The 18641-nt window shown below is 49.6% G+C and overlaps 1 protein-coding gene across 1 annotated transcript in view; it reads right to left on the bottom strand.

Moving 5' to 3' along the window:
- Positions 1 to 249: 249 nt before the first annotated feature.
- The window catches only part of B3GALT5 (beta-1,3-galactosyltransferase 5), a 77252-nt gene continuing 58860 nt past the window's right edge, over positions 250 to 18641 (bottom strand). The window contains exons 2-3 of the mRNA XM_063956592.1: positions 18134 to 18235; positions 250 to 4542 (exon numbers count right to left, since the gene is read on the bottom strand). Of these exons, the coding sequence (XP_063812662.1) occupies positions 3589 to 4542 (954 nt within the window). The 5' untranslated portion in view covers positions 18134 to 18235 and the 3' untranslated portion in view covers positions 250 to 3588. The remainder of the gene's footprint in view (positions 4543 to 18133; positions 18236 to 18641) is intronic.

The raw sequence follows: 18641 nt of genomic DNA, 5'->3' as shown, positions 1-18641 counted from the left end.
TGTCGGTATTCTGATGGTCAGGATGCCACTGTCGGTATTCTGATGGTCAGGATGCCACTGTCGGTATTCTGACCGCCGCCATCCCGTCCATCGGTATCTCATACGCTAAGGATTTCAGTGCAGGCTATCAGCTGGAGGGGAGGGATACATAAGCCAGCGCTCCAATGCATCTGTAAGTGCTGCTGGCGCTGCGCACGGCTCAGTAGGTGTACATGGACGCACAGTGATTCCAATTCATAGGAGACGCAGTAAAAGAATCTACAGTATTTGGCATTTTATTGTTGCAACATTGGTTACAGAACAATATCTGATACACACATAGAACATGGGCCCTCATTCCGAGTTGTTCGCTCGGTATTTTTCATCGCATCGCAGTGAAAATCCGCTTAGTACGCATGCGCAATGTTCGCACTGCGACTGCGCCAAGTAACTTTACTATGAAGAAAGTATTTTTACTCACGGCTTTTTCTTCGCTCCGGCGATCGTAATGTGATTGACAGGAAATGGGTGTTACTGGGCGGATACACGGCGTTTCAGGGGCGTGTGGCTGAAAACGCTACCGTTTCCGGAAAAAACGCAGGAGTGGCCGGGGAAACGGTGGGAGTGCCTGGGCGAACGCTGGGTGTGTTTGTGACGTCAACCAGGAACGACAAGCACTGAAATGATCGCACAGGCAGAGTAAGTCTGGAGCTACTCTGAAACTGCTAACTCGTTTGTAATCGCAATATTGCGCGTACGTCGGTCGCAATTTTAAGAAGCTAAGATTCACTCCCAGTAGGCGGCGGCTTAGCGTGTGTAACTCTGCTACATTCGCCTTGCGAGCGAACAACTCGGAATGAGGGCCATGGATTGGTTAATAATGTTATTGTAATCTCTGCATACATAATGCAATAATCACTATAATGTAGCGTGTAATCGCATGAACTGTATGAGGCATTCTGTAAAATCTGTCTTTTAATTCAACACATTCATTATTTAGGGTTTATTGCAAGATAGTTCCTAGAATGTAATAAAGAACTCAAAGGGGTCGATTTAATTTGGGGCGAGATGGCCAACGTGTTGCGGCAACGGCACCTCATCTCGCCCCCATGTCACCATGGATTTGAAGATTCTTTGTACGCAGACCGATGGGGCTGCAGGCAATGGGGGTAATTCAGACTGGATCGCGGCAGCGATCTGGGATGCGGTGGGTAGCTCCCTGCCAGAGCGCAGGAGCTGCATTGGTGGGGAGCTACTCTCCAGGTATAAAAGCATTGCCGCCGTGCGATGCTTTCGTACCTGTGCGGGGGAAGGAGGGGTCAGGCCTGACATGCGGGGTGGACTAGCCCTATGCTGGGTGTCCCCACATGTCTGAGAAACTGATCGTACATGTGCTAAATTTAGCACATCTACGATCAACTCTGAATTGCCCCCAATATTCTGTGAGATAGGGAATGCCATACAGTATGTGCTGCATATGGAGGCACTTACTTGTGCCGCAAGCCGGGTTTCAGCCAACTGAATTGACCCCATAATGTGCCATACTATATACAGGATTAATTGGTCTGTAGGATTGTCCGTCTTTGTACTTATTATTCTATAGCATTACATTAACATTTTAGTAACCACTCTGACTCTTCTAATTCTGTGGATTGTATCTTAATGTATAACATTAATATCTCCCAACAGAGTCCTAATATTTATCTAAAAGAGGTATGGTCTCTTGAGAAAGGTGTGGCCTAAAAATAATGGGAGTGGAATGGATGGATCAGGGTGTGGCTTAATATGCCACAGGTTTACCATTGGCATGAGAGGGTAAGCTAATTGGGTCATGGCCACATGAATGATGGGTGGGTCTGCAATTATTCTTCTCTTGTCCGTTTCCTACCCCCCTTTCTGAGCAGCATGCAGTGACAGATCCAGGGCCGTCTTTTCGTATGGGCTCAATGGGCTCTTGCCCAAGGGCCCCAGGAGTATAAGGGACCTATGCTGATAGCTGAGGGTTCCCTCTTTCCAGGGGTACCAGATTTTTGAAAAACGGCCATGGGGAACCAGAGATATTCAGCCAGATATCTCAGGTTCTGTCTGACTTAGAGTTTTTCTGATGGTATACTCCAAAAGCTGTGATTCTCCCCTTTTGGTGGACACTGACAGCTTGTCTCTACTATGCCCAGAACCAGAGATATCAGCCTTCAAGCAGCTGGTCCCTGCTCCGGCTCCACACGCCTAATATGCAGTTTTATATTTTCGTTGGTGAATTGCTCTGGCTCCTGAGCTCTGATACCTAAGTCCTCAGTACCTTCTGAAAGGTGGGACTCTCTTGATTTTTATCCAATTCAAAGCTAAGAAATCTATGTTCAGGAACTTGAGATATCTGCAGTCAAGCAAGCTGCCCTCCCACCGGAAAATTATGAATATTAAGCCCACTCCACTATCCACCCTCCCCTACGTATTAAACACCGCCTACCACCCTGGAAGTCATGTACCAGGCCTTCTTCATTCAGCCCAATGGCCCCTTCTACAGTTTAGCCCCATCTGTGCAGTAAAGGAGTAATTAGCAGAAATTACTGCTCCAGGTCCTACATGTGAGCGGAAGATAGCACACCCCCTACCGCCGCTGATAGCACTCCAAATCCCTACCTCTGGAGGATGGATAGGGGGCCCAGTGCATCGCGGGGCCCAGGGGCCTACACTGCTGTTAAGACGGCCCTGGACAGATCAGGGCAATGCAGTCCTGTTCATGACAGTGGGATAGAGCCTTCGTATAGGGACTGCCCCGCTTAAATCAGAACGGTTGAGAGGTATACATTGGTAATGTGCCTGTTCCTTTCAAGCTAAAGTGACTTCAAGTATATAATTATGGGGGTAATTCCAAGTTGATCGCAGCAGGAAATTTTTTAGCAGTTGGGCAAAACCATGTGCACTGCAGGGGGGGCAGATATAACATTTGCAGAGAGAGTTAGATTTGGGTGGGTTATTTTGTTTCTGTGCAGGGTAAATACTGGCTGCTTTATTTTTACACTGCAATTTAGATTGCAGATTGAACTCACCACACCCAAATCTAACTCTCTCTGCACATGTTATATCTGCCCCCCTTCCCCCTGCAGTACACATGGTTTTGGCCAACTGCTAAAAAAATTCCTGCTGCGATCAACTTGGAATTACCCCCTATGTTGTAAATGATGTTAGCAAACGAACCAAAAAATTTCAGTGGAACAGTATGCTCCAAAATTTCCCTGTCAGCTCCAGCCTGACAGAGCTGAGGCACAGGTAATGTACGTTGTGCTTTAAAAAATTTTTTTTTACAAAAGTCAATGTATAAAAAGTGTGGACTTTACAGTACTGTAACTCAGAAACTGCCACTACCCGACATATAAAGTTTTGAAAAGTTTCCGAAAGTTTTGTTCCATTTTCTGACACTCGCCTAACTTGTATTGTAGTTGCCAAATTCGCCTCCTCGTGGGTTACACAATAAGGTGACATCGCTGCAATGAAGCAAGAGTCCTGGAGTAAAGGCACAATACGGCCACATAAGAGGTTTTGTCTTGTCTACTGCAGATGGTCTGCTGAGAAATAACACTCCACTTGGGACTGTGATTAATTTGTTACTCAACACTGTTCATTACGTGATGTCTTCAGAGTCTCCCAGTACAGCAGAATTTCCTTGGGTTGCACTCCATGTGACGTCACAATGTGCCGGTACTTACAGACTGAAAATGGAGGTTTTGAGGCAAAAAATGTCGGCTTGCTGTGAAGTTCTTGCAAGCGAATCTTTAATCTGTCCAGACACATGCCAATATAAACATCCTCAAGCTTGAAGAACTGTACACTTGTTGAAGTATTGTAGATCTTCAGGGCAACATCCACGGAGAAAACGTAGCCTGTACCGGAACAAAACGGGGGGTATTTCTCCCCCTCATACTCTTGCTTACTTATATACCACTTGCTAAATATGCTCCGTATAGGACTATCATTAGGCTTTAGGATTCCCGTGAAGAGATTGGTCGTCTGATTTTTCAGCAAAAGCAGCTCAACAAGATAAAACGTGTTGACAAACATGTCCGTGTCCGTCTTCATAACGTAGTTGGCCTGGGGGCAATAGTGAGTAATCCAGTCGATGCCCATTAGAGTTTTAAGGGTCAAATTGTAATAGGAGTCTATGAAATTTCTTTGAATAATGTCTTTGTAGGCAATGCTTTCCTTAATCAACATGTTCTCCTCGTTCCCATTTTGCTTGGCACTTGCACCCAGAAGGAAATACGTAACCACTTGCTTACCTTTGATCCATCTTTCCTTCCCCCATGTTTCCCGAATGGCCATTCGTACAATGTTTTGATCATGGGTGGTGGTCACCAGGAGCACCAAGAATGGAGGAGATTGTCTGCAGTTCACGTCAGGTACCTTCTGGAACATTTTCCTATTATTGTTAAAATGATAAGGAACATAACGGTAATCCTTGCTGAAACAATAGTTGCACAGATTTAAACTGTAGAGAGCGAGGAAAAACATGCCCAGAGAAGAAAAAACCAGCGTGGCAAGAAAGATAAGCTTCCTCCGAGCCATCTGAAAAAGAAAAAACAGACGTCAGGCAATTTTTTCAGACTGTAATATATAAAATAATAATGTGCAATTTCTATAAATGATATATGTGGCCAGCACAAAAAAACTTTTAAGAAGCTGTTAGTACTTATCGGGAGGTATGCATCAAGCCTTAATGAGAGATAAAGTGGAGTAGTTACCCAAAATCAGCCATAAGCTTCTGCCGTTTCAAATACTGTGCTACTGTAGATAAATACCAGAAATGGATAGGTCCCTTTGGGCAACTTCTACTTTATCTCTCCCCAAAGCTTGAGACATCTCCCCTACAGTCTTTTACAGAATTCACATCTTACTAACAACCCACTTTCCCCAACATACATGACATTGTATAATATGCTATACTATTTATAACATTAGCTATAAAATATAATGTAATAGCACACGGGAAAATGTATAAAAACTAGAGATGTGCGGCTGGCACTTTTCTTTTCGTGTTTTGTGTTTTGGTTCTAATTCCCTGCTCGTGTTTTGGTTTTGGCTTGGTTTTGCCAAACCATCCTTTCGTGTTTTGGTTTTGGTTCTGGATGATTTTTTTAAAAAACACAAAAAAGCTAAAATCACAGTATTTGGGGGTAATTTTGCTCCTACGGTATTATTAACCTTATAAACATTCATTTTCACTAATTTCCAGTCTATTCTGAACCCCTTACACCTCACACTATTGTTTTTGGCCAAAAGGCTGCACCGAGGTGGCTGTATGACTAAGCTAAGCGACACAAGTGTGCGGCACAAACACCTGGCCCATCTAGGAGTGGCACTGCAGTGTCAGACAGGATGGCACTTTACAAAAAAATCTAGTCCCCGAACAGCACATAATGCAAAGAAGAAAAAGAAGTGCACCGAGGTTGCTGTATGACTAAGCTAAGCGACACAACCACCTGGCCCATATAGTAGTGGCATGTAGGGGCTGAATGTCGAAAGTGGCCCGCAATTATTCAGTCCACTGACAGCATCTCCAGCACGCCCCTGTCATTTTTACAAAATTCTGCAATTGGTGGACTTATTAAACACCCAAGCCTGTAAGTGTCTACATCCAGGCAGGAAAGGGTTCTATTTTTGAATGCGGTAGTGTTGTGGGGTGGGGAGAGAATAGTTAGCCTATAGAATGGAGGAAGGGGGAGGGGGGTAGGATTTCAGGCCATTTTCTGAATTGCTGGATGCATCCATGTTCTGAAAATATCCTGTTCGGATGTTACCTGCCCTCCCTCTCATGTTTGAGTTGCTTGGTTTCTGCTCTGGTTGTTGCGGGAAAGAACGGTTGCAGTCTTTGGAGCTTGAGGTGCTCTCCCCTCCAGTACATGACTTAGGCTGATTATAGCCTACTGGGGTCAGCGGCACTACCAGTCCAGGTGGGCCTCATGCTGTGTCATTGGGGTGGGAGGTGGATGCCTTGAGCGTGGTAATGGGCTGACAGTTGGCCTCCCATTTAGAAGATTGTTGTGTGTGTGTGCCATTGGTGATCTTGCATAGTGGGGACGTTCTTTCTGTCCTACCATACTTTGTCTGTTTTTCTTTATTCTTCCATTAGCTACTGTAGTTCAGTTATATTTTAAATAGTTTAATTAGCTTAAATTTTGTTAAGCTTTGTTTCCCCTTATGCAAGTCTCAGTATTTATTTCATTATGGTTATGGTTAATGGTTTACATAATACTGTGAGAAGGGAGCATTCATCAGGTGATGGGGAGTTTAAAGAATATGGAGACATGGGGGGTATTCAATTGATATCGGATCCTTTCCGATGGAAAGGAATCGACATTTCAGTATTCAATTAGCGGCCAAATCCGACAGGATTTGGCCGTTCTCGACAATGTCAATCCGACTTTTTAAAAGTCAGACTTTTTTTAAAGTCGGATTGACTTTGTCGAAAACAGGGCTAAAACCTGTGAATTTTGCCGCGAATCCAACAAAACACGTGAATCTGCAGCTAATCTGCCGATCCACGTGTTTTCTGACAAGTCGGAATTGCCGACCTGTCGGAAAAACAGCAGCCCAATTGAATAGGTCGGAACCGTATCCGACCTAAAAAAAGTCGGAAACTGACGCCTTTCTGACAAGGATGGTAGTTCCGACTTTAATTGAAAACCCCCCATAGCATGCAGGAAGATGATGTGATACCCACAGAGAGCAAAAAAAAAAGAACAAGTACTCAAAATCACAACTACTGTATGAAGAAATTGCCTCTATGAGTTATCAAAAAGAAATACAAGAAGCTAAGAAAGAAAGTGCGGAAACAAAAACAGTACTACTAGAAAAACTGGGAACTTTAAGCAAAACAGTAAGAAACAAAAAACTAGATCAAGAAAATAGTGTTTATGAAGAAGACGCAGACCTACAAATGGACTATTTTTAAATCACTGGACAAAAAAATCTTGCCACCTACAGACGACAGAAGGAGAGAGAATTGACAGCATAGGAAAGGAATGAGTTAAACATCTTGTGAGGGGTGGACCTAGCTGGAAGGAAAGTACAGCCCTTTGGGAAAAGGGGAGGGTTAGTATATATAGGGAAGGATAGACATTTTGTCTCTCTCTTGTTGGTGAAATTGCCTTGAGTGGGTGAGTGCTGCATAGCAGGCTTCCCAACTTTTACTGTGTTTCCCCTGGGGCTCATTACCTTTATTTTAACACCCTCCTCTGCATTCCCCCTCTACAATTCAACTAGGCCTCCACGGGCTCGAGCAGGGCCGCGGTGCGGCGGCCCGGGTCAGCTTTGTCGCTGGGTTCCAGGCCGGCTTTGCCGGAGGGACTTGAGCGGCAGGGTGGGCCAGCAGTGCGTCCCGGCCGCCCGGAGGTGGAAGGGCGGCTGCCCCCACCTCCGAGCGCTGCGGGTGATTAGTGGGAGGCGGGCGACCGCGGGCGCGCCGCTGTGGGCGCCCGTCCGTGGAGCCGCACGGGGCTCTTAATCAGCTCCCTGGTCACTGACAAGGTGGAGGGGCCAGAAGGGAGTCGGCTGCCAGCCGCGCGAGGTCTGTCACGGGGCCTCGCGCGGCGGATCTGCAGGGGGATGCGGCCGGCCGGGAAGCAGTGGGACGCGCGCACGAGGTGCGCGCGCACCCACGCTCGCTTCCGTCGTCGCCGTTCGCGCACGGGGGCGCGCAGCGGCGTCGCCAGCCTCCCGGTCTCCCCAGCTTGCTCCCCTGCAGCCGGAGTCCGGCGGGGGGGCGGGGGGGGAGGAGAGGTAGGACTCAGAGTAATATAAGCAGGGCTCTGCAGGAAGGGACGGCCAGGGGGAACACGGGGGGTTAGAGGCACCAGGAGTCGGGGCGCGCGCACGATGTGCGCGCGAGCCCGTGCTCACGGCAGGCGGCGCCGTTTGCGCGCGTGCGCGCGCAGCGGCGCCGCACATCTCTCTGTCTCCCCAACTCGCTCCCCTGGAGCCCGATGCCAGTGGCTTGCGGGGGAGGAGGGGGGGCAGAGAAGGGGTGGGGGGCCGCAGGGCTGCTGCGGGCGCTAACCGGCCTCGCCGCAGGTCCCTCCTAGCGGGCGGAGTTGGCTCCGATCTGCAGGAGGAGGGGGCGAGTGTAGGTTCGGAGAGCGACAGCAGCGTTGGCGCCGACGGCCAGTCCCTCGGTAGAGACGGGCGCCCCCCCCTTTTTTCCCCGCCAAGGTGGACGGGTCGGCAGACGTCGGCCCCCGGATGACGCCGTCGGGCGTCATGCGGGTAGGCGCGCGCGGGCCCCGGCTGGGGGTACCTGGGAGCCGGCGCCGTGGTTCGGGGCAGTCAGGGCCCCTCCGGAACTCTGGAGTTGGCTCTGGCCAAGGTGGGCGCGGCATTACGGCCGCTGGCTGCGGCTACATCACCGGGGGTAGCGGCAAGCTCCGACGCGGCCGCGATGGAAGGCGGGTCCGGAAGGCGGTCAGCTTCAGCGGCACGGCGAATTGCCACGCCTGCAGGGAGCTCGGAGAGGCCGCCGCAGACCTGGAGCACTGTCCGGAACAGGACGGGCAGGGACGCGCTGCGGGGACAACCCCCTCACGAGTTGCTCGGCATGCGCCGCAGTTGTTTCCTGTGTCTTTCGCCCCTTTTCTCTCCTGCAGGGGATCGCGGCGAAGTGGAGATGGTGGAGTACGAGTAAGAAGACGTCGGTTCTGCCACGCCGGAGGATTCCGTGTCGGTGCAGTCGACGGGATCAGGTGAGGTGTTACAGTCGGTAGCGGGCTCATCCACGAGTCCCAGTTCTCGCAGCTTTTCCTCTTCCTCCTTTTCCTCTGCTCTGTCGTCGCAGGCGTCCGAAGTCAGTAGCGCGACTAGGGCGAGGAATCAGGCGACTAAATTCGCCAAGAGGGCGGCGGGGCAGCTGGGAGCTCGAAGAGGCGTAAGCGGATTAGGGAGGAAGCTCGCAGGGCCAAGAAACGCAACGATTTGCACGGGTTTGTTCGCTGCGACTACACTGCAGTGATGCGGGGCCTGCGGGATAGCTGCCGTAGGAAGATTTGCAGTGGGACTTCGTGCATGTGTTCGTCTGTACGAAGGAAGCGAAGAAGGAGTATAGGTCGGCGGCTGCAAAGTGGGACATCGGGGCCGAGGCCTTCCGTACTTCGATAGCTGGCTGGCCGGTTTTTGGGTCTTCGCGGCGTGCTACCTGGAAGATAGGCCGGACGAGCACAGGAACGTGATTCGGTACATGCTTCTCATACATGACTTGCAGCGCACATCTTCGGGATCGGAGTGGCGTAGGTAGAAGCAGGATGGTTAGCGGGTCATGGACTTTGGGTTCAAGGACGTCTAGGTCTGGCTCAAAGTCACTCGGGCTTCGCAGCAGGCGGAGGAGCCCCGGAAGCCGGGGGCGGCCGGGCACCACCGCGCAGGGTCGTCCGCCCAGGGGTCCGGCGCGGACGGCGGATCGGCCAAACCAGGTAGGTCGGCCGTTCGTACAGGGGGGCGAGCCGACACAAAAGGAAAATGTTTCGCGTTTAACAACGCGGCCTGTTCCTTCGGCGAGCAGTGTCGTTTTCGACGCTTGGGCTCGCAATGCGGCGGATCCCACCCAGCCTCCTCCTGCTTCAAAGGCAGTCGTCAAGGTACCCAGGGTAAGCAAACTTATCTCAGGCAGGCCGCGGGCGGGAGCGCTCCACAGAGCTCCAACGCCAATTGATTTAGAGACGATGGGCAAGGGGTTAAATTGGTATCCAAATAGGGCGGATGCAAAATTTCTGTTTTCCGGTTTTAGTTTTGTTTTCGCGTGCCTGTTGCGAACGAGGTGTCGGTTCGGGCCCAGCGGAACCTTCAGTCTGCCCGAGCCTTGCTGTTCGTGCTGAGGGAGAAAGTGGATACGGAGGTCATCTCTCCAGTGGGGGTGGTTCCGAAGAAGACTCCGGGCGCTTTGCGGCTTATTCAACATCTTTCTTACCCATCGGGGACGTCGGTCAATGACGTGAGGCCGCCGGATCATGATATCGGTGGTTTATCAGTCGTTTGACAAGGCATTGGCGCTGGTCCGCAGTTACGGGACTGGGGCACTCATGGCTAAGATTGAGGTTGAGTCCGCTTTTCGGTTGCTGCCGTTACATCCGGACTCATTCCGTTTTATGGGGTTTCGGATCGGAGCGGAGTATTTCATCTGCAAAGGTTTGCCGAGGGGGTGTTCCGTTTCATGCTCGTTTTTCGAACGGTTTAGCACGTTTCTACACTGGTTCGTGGAGTCTTCGCCAAGGGGTCATGGGGTCGCCCATTACCTCAATGACTTCCTGTGTGCGGGGCCGGCACATTCAGCACAGTGCGGCGACTTGCTGGTCAGCATCTGAGCCCTGTTTTTCCACTTCGGCGTTTCAGTGGACGAGGAGAAAACTGAGGGACCGTCCTCCTGTTTGTCCTTTTGGGGATCGATTTCGACACAGCGGCAGGATCGGGTCGGCTGCCTCGGGACAAGGTGGTGAAGCTCCGCGAAGCTATTGGCCGGTTCGAAGGGTCGCGTAAGGTCACACTGCCGGAAGCTGGAAAGGGCGACTGCGGGGTGTGCCAGACCACATCATTTCGGGCGATGATCCTCCGAGATTAAAGGGGATGGAGCAATATGGGCCTCATTCCTGGAGGATTTCAACGGGGTGTGTATATGGCAGGCTCCAACGGTGGTCAGCGCTAGGTTGCAGTTGTTCACCGACGTGGCTGGGGCCTCTGGATACGGATGCTATCGGGAGGGATCTTGGTGCGCGGCTTCGTGGACGGCATCGCAAAGGCGTAACCAGGGACCTTTTGCTTCTGGAGTTTTTTTCCCCATTATGGGGGCGCTGGAGGTTTGGGGCGAACGGCTGGCTCCTCGCAGCATCTTGTTTAGATGTGACAATCTGGGCGTTGGCGCATGCGATAAATAACAAGGGGGCGAAGTCGCTGTCATTCTGCGGGTGCTGGGACAGTTGCTGTAGACAGGCCTACGTCGGAACGTGTGGTTCCGCGCGCAACATGTGCCGGGGCTGGAGAACGGAATTGCCGACGCTCTGTCACGAGGGCAGTGGGAACGTTTTTGTTTGTTGGCACCGGAGGCCGACGAACATGGTGTTCATTTTCCCGGTTATGTTGGGAGGTGATCGGGACGGATTGTAGGGTCTTGCGTTGCGGTCAGTCGCGCCAGCCACGCTTAAGCCGCAAGCTTGGAGCGAGTGGGAGGAGTTTGTTTAAGGACGAATTCAGCAAGGTAAGAGCGGGCATCGGATGATGCTTTCTTTTATTTGGCAGCTGTATGTTTCGGGTAGGTCCAGAGCGGTGGTATCCCGGTACTTGGCCCGGATTTCGTTTTTCAGCAAAATAAAGGGCGTCCCCGACGTGGCTAAGAGCGGGATTCTGTTGAAGGCGATGAAAGGATGGGCGCGAGTCGCGCCGACGCCGCCTGACAGGAGGAGGCCCATTGATGCGGCCTTGTTGCTGGATGTCATCAGGGCGGTTAGAGGTGTCGCGTCGTCCATGTTTGAATCGCTGTTGTTTTCAGTTTGGCGTGCTCAATGGCTTACCACGGGGCTTTTAGGGTTTCGGAACTGGTAGCGCCTTCTAAGCGAGCAGATTCGCGCATGCTGGTCGGGGACGTGGTGGTGGGTGAGAAGTCCTGGCTTTGCAGATTGCGGCGCTCTAAGACGGACCAAGTGGGGTGAGGTCAATGGGTCACCTTGGTTCCGGCTCTTGAGGAGAGCATTTGCCCAGTGAGGTTGGCAGTGCAATATGAGGCAGTACGGCCCGACGGTCGGGGGTCATGGCCGCTGCACTATGACGGGCTGCCGGTGACGAAGTATCTATTTCATGGGATTCTGGGTCGCTGTCTTGCGAGCTTGGGCCTTCCACCCGCTGCGTTCGGGAGGCATTCCTTCCGCATAGGGGCTGCGACGTCGGCTGCGGCGGCGGGATTTTCCATGGCTGAGAGCCAGGCAGTGGGGCGATGGAAGTCGTCAAGTTACAGACGGTATATGCGCCCCGTTGCATGAGATGTTAGCTCGCGCGTACTTTTGTTTCAATTCCAGTCGTTTAATCATGTTGTTACAGTTCAGTACGTTATGGTGTTGTGCGTTTGTTTGTCTTCCCCTTTTTATCCTACTCAGGGATTAGCTACTCGCCGTTGCTGGCATGAGCCGGCAGCGGGGGTCTGGAGTTATTTTGCAATTTTTTGCCTGACTTGACGGACTGAATTCTAATCCACAATTCGGCTAATCTGTTCTAATCAGAGTCCCTCAGCAGGTCTTTATGCTTTCACCTCCAGCTGAGTTATTACATGTTTTACCCCTTCCCCCCCCCCTTCCCCCCCCCCCCTTTTTTGGTTATTTTCATCTTTCCCATTTGTGTGTTCATGTTATGCTTCAAATTGGCTGATTGCTCGTGCAGATCGGCTAGGCCGAGACTGCTGCAATATACGACAGCAAAATTTTTCTTTTTGGCAGATCCTTCAGGTTAATGCAGTAGATTAAACGATGGTACAGATGATTAGTATCCACTTTTACCCCCTTTTTTCCTCCTCTTCAGGTTGGTTGGAAGATGACTTGCCTATTTGGGTGGTTGGCCACTCTTATGTGTATTGGGCCGCCTAGTTTTGGCCTCGCAGGGGGCACAGATGTTTCCTAGGGCTCGAGAAGTTCGTTGGCTTGGTTGGCAAGGGATGATGTGGACGGAGTGGAGAAGTAGACTAGTGAGTCAGGCCAGCAAGCATGTAGCCCTAGGGTGTTGGTTGTCCATTTAGGTGGCAACGACCTGGGGAAGAGGACGTCTTTGGAGATGCGGTGGGCCATGATACAGGATCTGGCAAGTTTGGCCGCAGCAGTGGACCAATTGTATATTGGTGTTCTCCTTGATGGTGCCAAGGTTGAGTTGGCAAGGTGTGGCGGACGGTCGCGAAATTGAGGAGGCCAGGCAGGAGGTGAATGGACCAATTGTATATTGGTGTTCTCCTTGATGGTGCCAAGGTTGAGTTGGCAAGGTGTGGCGGACGGTCGCGAAATTGAGGAGGCCAGGCAGAAGGTGAATGGGGCGGTGGCGAAGTGGGTTGTTCCACGGAGGCCAAGTGGTTCGCCACCCTAGGATTCAGTTCAGAGACAAAGTCACCTTTTTCGGCCTGATGGTGTGCATCTATCCAATGAGGGGATGATGTTTTTTCCTGGAGGATCTGTTCCTAGGGTTGCTGGAGTTAGGGTGAGGTTATGGTGGCGGTGCGAAGACTCTGGGAAGGAGTCTTTCGCTGTTGGCGGAAAAGAACGGCAGTTGGTGGTTGTATGGTAAGCTGTAGTGATTTACAGTTTGATTTGGTTTAGGTGCACTCACCTCCATCGACTTATTGGCCGCTTGACCACCCGTCCGGGAAGGCAGCGGCAGGGCACCCAGGAGCGGTGGGTAGTCACTGTGGGGGTTGAGTTGTCACCTATTACCGGTTTTTGATAGTTGTAGTAAAATTAGGATGGTTTCGAATTTTTAGTATTTTACGGTTAATTTAGGTTAGTAGAGCCGTTCTTTTTGCTGCCACCATATGCCGGCTGTATCGGCATCTTAACAAAGTTTTCATTTACAGGTTTGCTATGGTTAGGGTCAAATAAATAGCTAGCAATTTTTCTGCCAAATTCAAGTCTCCGTGTCTTTATTTATTGGGATTAGAGGTAACGAATGCTTTACTTGGAATGAACGGGTCCACCAAATGTCACTAGGATGTTTAAAGACATTCCTGTGGAACAGGTGAAACATGTAGGAGGAACTCTCAGCTCCAAACCACAAAACACCCACCAGGAAGGAGAAATCTGCCAGCCTGTGATCCACCCTGAGGTCTAACAAGTGCCTCTAACCACAGCAATACCAAAACAACCCATTTGGAGCAACGGCAGTAATCAGCGTATCTCCAAACAGCCAGGAACCGGACTCCACTCAGGAGAGAAGAAAGCACAGGGATGTGCACCACCCAATAGCCAGTGCATGAAAAGCACAGACAGACACTGCTAAACCCATACGGCAGGACTCGTCTTAACTTCAGCCGAGACCCATTATTGGACACTAGGATATAAAGATTACAGCTGGCCAGGCACATTCATGATTAACACTCCCGTTCAGGCATATATTATGTAATTGCAGTTTGTGGGACACAAACAACGCAAATTGCGATTGTGGTACATTTATCAATATTATTTTTATTAAAATAATGTGGAAACTGTTTTTTTCATACCATTTACACATTTTTTCTAAATGTACTAATGGGCAATTGGAGGAGAATTTGCTAAATATATATTAATAATATTATATTCACATTATTTTAGTAATCCAGTGGTTCTCAAACTCGGTCCTCAGGACCCCACACAGTGCATGTTTTGCAGGTTACTGAGCAGGTGCACAGGTGTATTAATTACTCACTGACACATTTTAAAAGGTCCACAGGTGGAGCTAATTATTTCACTTGTGATCCTGTGAGGAGACCTGCAAAACATGCACTGTGTGGGGTCCTGAGGACCGAGTTTGAGAACCTGTGTAGTAATCATATCATATCCGGCAGCAGGGATGGTGTAATGCAGGGGTGGGAAACAATCGGCCTTCCAGCTGTTGTTGAACTACTCATCCCAGCATGCCCTGCAACAGTTTTTGCATGGCCAAATAGCAAAACTGTTGCAAGGCATGCTGGTATGTGTAGTTCAACAATAGCTGGAGGGCCGAAGGTTCCCCATCCCTGGTGTAATGGTTAGCATTACTGCTTAGCAGCACTGAGGTCATGGGTTTAATTCCCACCATGGCCCTGTGTGGAGTTTGTATATTCTCCCCATACTTGCGTGGGTTTCCGCCAGGTACTCCAGTTTCCTACCACAATTCAAAAATATACTGGTAGGTTAATTAGCTCTAAACAAAAAAATTAACACTAGCATGTGCACTATGGGGTATATTCAATTGAAGTCGAAAGCTGCCGTCTGTCGAAAAGACGGCAGTTTTTCGACTTTTTTAGGTTGGAAGGGGTTCTGACCTATTCAGTATAACCCCAAATTATTCGACAAGTCGATGAATTCGACTTGTCAAAATGCACGTGGATCGGCGGAATAGCTGCCAATCCGCGTGCTTGTGTTGAAAAAGTTTTGGCCCCCTTTTCGACCATCTCAATTCGACTTTAAAAAAAGTCGAATTGAGATGCGGGAGCATAGACGGGGAGAGGAGGAGACGGGGGAGAGCCGCAGACAGACGGGGGAGAGCAGCGCTACAGCACCGTAGCTGGAGGATATCACAGCCGCCGCTCACAGCAGCGTCTACCCGGCTCCAGCAAGCGAAACCTCGCTTGTTGGAGCAGGATGGACGCTGCCGTGAGCGGCGGCTGTGACACATCCTCCGGCTATGCTGCTGTAGTCGCTGCTCTCCCCCGTCTGACCGCAGCTCTCCCCGTCTCCTCCTCTCCCCTGTCTCTGCTCCCGCATCTCAATTCGACTTTTTTTAAAGTCGAATAGCCCAACAGCACTGGTTACGTAACTGGGCTGTTCATTGTTTCAGCCGGTGTGTGCTTATACATACCTCCCAACTGTCCCGATTTTCGCGGGACAGTCCCGTTTTTTGGGGACTGTCCCACCCGCGGGCCACAGTGTCCCGCAGTGGGGGGTCAGTTGGGAGGCTCTGTCAATCGCTGCTCTGCTTAGCAGAGCAGCGGTGAATAGACGCTGTGCGCATGCGCACAGCGTCTATTCAGTGGAGTCAGAGGGAGAGGGAGCATGCCAGCGGCTCACAGAGCGCTGGGCATGCCCCCTCAGTGACGAAAACGGGGGCGTGGCTCGCGATCGCGGGTCCTTATGCGAAGCCACGCCCCTTTTATAGGCCACACCCCCTTTTCGGGAACGCGAGCGGCTTCGCCGCGCGAGTGTCCCGCTTCACTAAAGAACAATGGCCCTCATTCCGAGTTGTTCGCTCGCAAGCTGCTTTTAGCAGCATTGCACACGCTAAGCCGCCGCCCTCTGGGAGTGTATCTTAGCTTATCAAAATTGCGAACGAAAGATTAGCAAAATTGCGAATAGAAATTTCTTAGCAGTTTCTGAGTAGCTCCACACTTACTCGGCAACTGCGATCAGTTCAGTCAGTTTCGTTCCTGGTTTGACGTCACAAACACTCCCAGCGTTCGGCCAGACACTCCTCCGTTTCTCCAGCCACTCCCGCATTTTTCCCAGAAACGGTAGCGTTTTTTTACACACACCCATAAAACGGCCAGTTTCCGCCCAGAAGCACCCACTTCCTGTCAATCACATTACGATCACCAGAACGAAGAAAAAACCTCGTAATGCCGTGAGTAAAATACCTAACTGCATAGCAAATTTACTTGGCGCAGTCGCACTGCGGACATTGCGCATGCGCATTAGCGACTAATCGCTCCGTTGCGAGAAAAAAATAACGAGCGAACAACTCGGAATGACCCCCAATGTTGGGAGGTATGGCTTATATAACTCTGTAATATTAACACCTGCACACATATCATTTCCAACACACCTGTCTGTAACTGTCTATATTATTCACCTTCTATATGTGTACTTATTGTATCTTGACAAGTGTTTGTGTCATCATATAATTAAAAGATGATAATAGTAATCACTTTAATTATGTCTCAGCAATGATGAGATTTGCTGCTGACTGGATCACTACTTACTTTTTATATGCAGTGCTATCAGGCATGTTATCACAGTCCACATTTCAACCCTCTTGTCCACGCTCCCTGTCTACCCCTTCTGTGTCACCCCGGGTTGTCAGCCCTTCACCTTTTATATTATAAGCTTGCAAAGGCAGGGCCTTCTCCTCTCATGTGCGTTTCCTTCTCTTACTTACACTATCTGATACTCCATACTCCCTTTGATGGAACCTAACCCCGGGTTTTCCATACCTGTCCTATATTGTCTTGTACTGTAACTGCTGTTTTCTTGTTTTGCTCATTTGTTTATGTACTCTGTAATTTGGCGCTGCGGATCCCTTGTGGCGCCATATAAATAAAGGATTATAATATTAATGTGGATGTGCAAAATATTTTTTTTTTTAGTAAATTCACAACGTGAAAATTAATATTTTCACGCAAATTTTATTTTCTGCTCCTGCCAGGCGGCCGGCTCAGATAACAGCTAGTCCTGGCGAAGAGCTGGAAGTAGTGTGATGACATAAGGCTATCTCACTGCTTCCTGGTTCAGGTCCATGGTGCAAAAGTGTCACCGGGAGCTGACAGAGAGGCATTCAGAAGATCTCTTCCATAAACGTTTGTGAAATAGTAGCCCATAGGCTGCTATAGGGTAATGCCACCTGGAGATGGAGTTTCCTATCATGGCCAAGCCCTGGAATGAGGGGAAATCCGGCAGCACAGCATAGTGTTTCCATAGAAACATTGGAGCTGCATTTGCTGATGAAAATAAAGGGACCGTGGCAGGTCTTAGAGATGTTTGCTGAGATCCCGCTGTAGTACATCTGTGGATGGGTGTGGTATGGAAGGTCGACAGTAACTAAGTCAACAGTGTCTAGGTCGACCACTATTGGTCGACAGGGTCTCTAGGTCGACAGGTCAACATTAAATTTTTAGGGTTCTTTTTTGTCTCGTTTTCTCCGTACAGTGACCGGGAACCCCAATTAGTGCACCATGTCCCCTCGCATGGCGAGCGAAGGGCAAGGTGCCTCGCTCCGGTCCTGCTGCACTCGGCACAGGTTACTATTCACAATTGTAGTCCGCAGGGATCGTTAAGTATGAAAAAGTTCAAAAAAAAGGAAAAAAATTGTGAAAAACTCATGTCAACCTTTTGATCTGTCGACCTAGAACATGTCGACCTAGAGACCCTGTTGACCTAGAGACTCTGTCAACCTAGTTACTGTCGACCTAGAGACCGGATCCCCCTACTCCCCCAAAACATTTAAAAAAAAAAAAATAAAGACAAATTATCCCGCAAATATTTAATGATATATCAGCCCCTTAATCTCATGTATCAAATGCCTATTTCCCTATAGAGTGTAAGCTTGCGAGCAGGGCCCTCTCACCTTTTATGACTATGTACCCAATAAAGCACAACGGAATATGCTGACACTATATAAATAAATGATAATAATAATTCCCCAAAGCTTAACACTGATATGTATCATCTGATTTGTTTTTTTACAGTAATAATACATTTCCTACCTGGTAATCCTCACAGGGTAAAGTCAGAAGGAAGATTTGTCTGTCTCTATAGATCTTAAATGTGAAAACTTCATTTCTTGGCAGCTAGTATTCATCTTATCCCTAGAAATAATGAAATCATGAGTTAGGAACTCAGAGGCAAATGAAGAGAAAGCGTACAGAAAATGAAAGCTCCTGCAAACGGAAACGGTTATGGACCAATGGGTCGACGCGGATTAGGTCGCCAGTCAATAGGTCACGGGACAGGTCGACACATGAAAAGGTTGACATGACATTTTTACTCTTTTTTTGGTGTCGTTTTTTTGCATATCATGACCAGAAACCCCCATTAGCGCACTGCGTCCCCTTGCTGCGGGCAAGGATACTATTCCCAATCATAGCCCAGTTGGATGGTAAAGTATGAAAAAGTTAAAAATAATTCATGTTGACCATTTCATATGTCGACCCGACCCGTGATGACCATTTTAATGTGTCAACCTTTTCCCTGTGTCAACCTAATCCATGTCGA

The sequence above is a fragment of the Pseudophryne corroboree genome, chromosome 2 (assembly GCF_028390025.1).
Source record: "Pseudophryne corroboree isolate aPseCor3 chromosome 2, aPseCor3.hap2, whole genome shotgun sequence".
Taxonomy (NCBI): domain Eukaryota; kingdom Metazoa; phylum Chordata; class Amphibia; order Anura; family Myobatrachidae; genus Pseudophryne; species Pseudophryne corroboree.
This window is presented reverse-complemented; position numbering and strand designations above follow the sequence as displayed.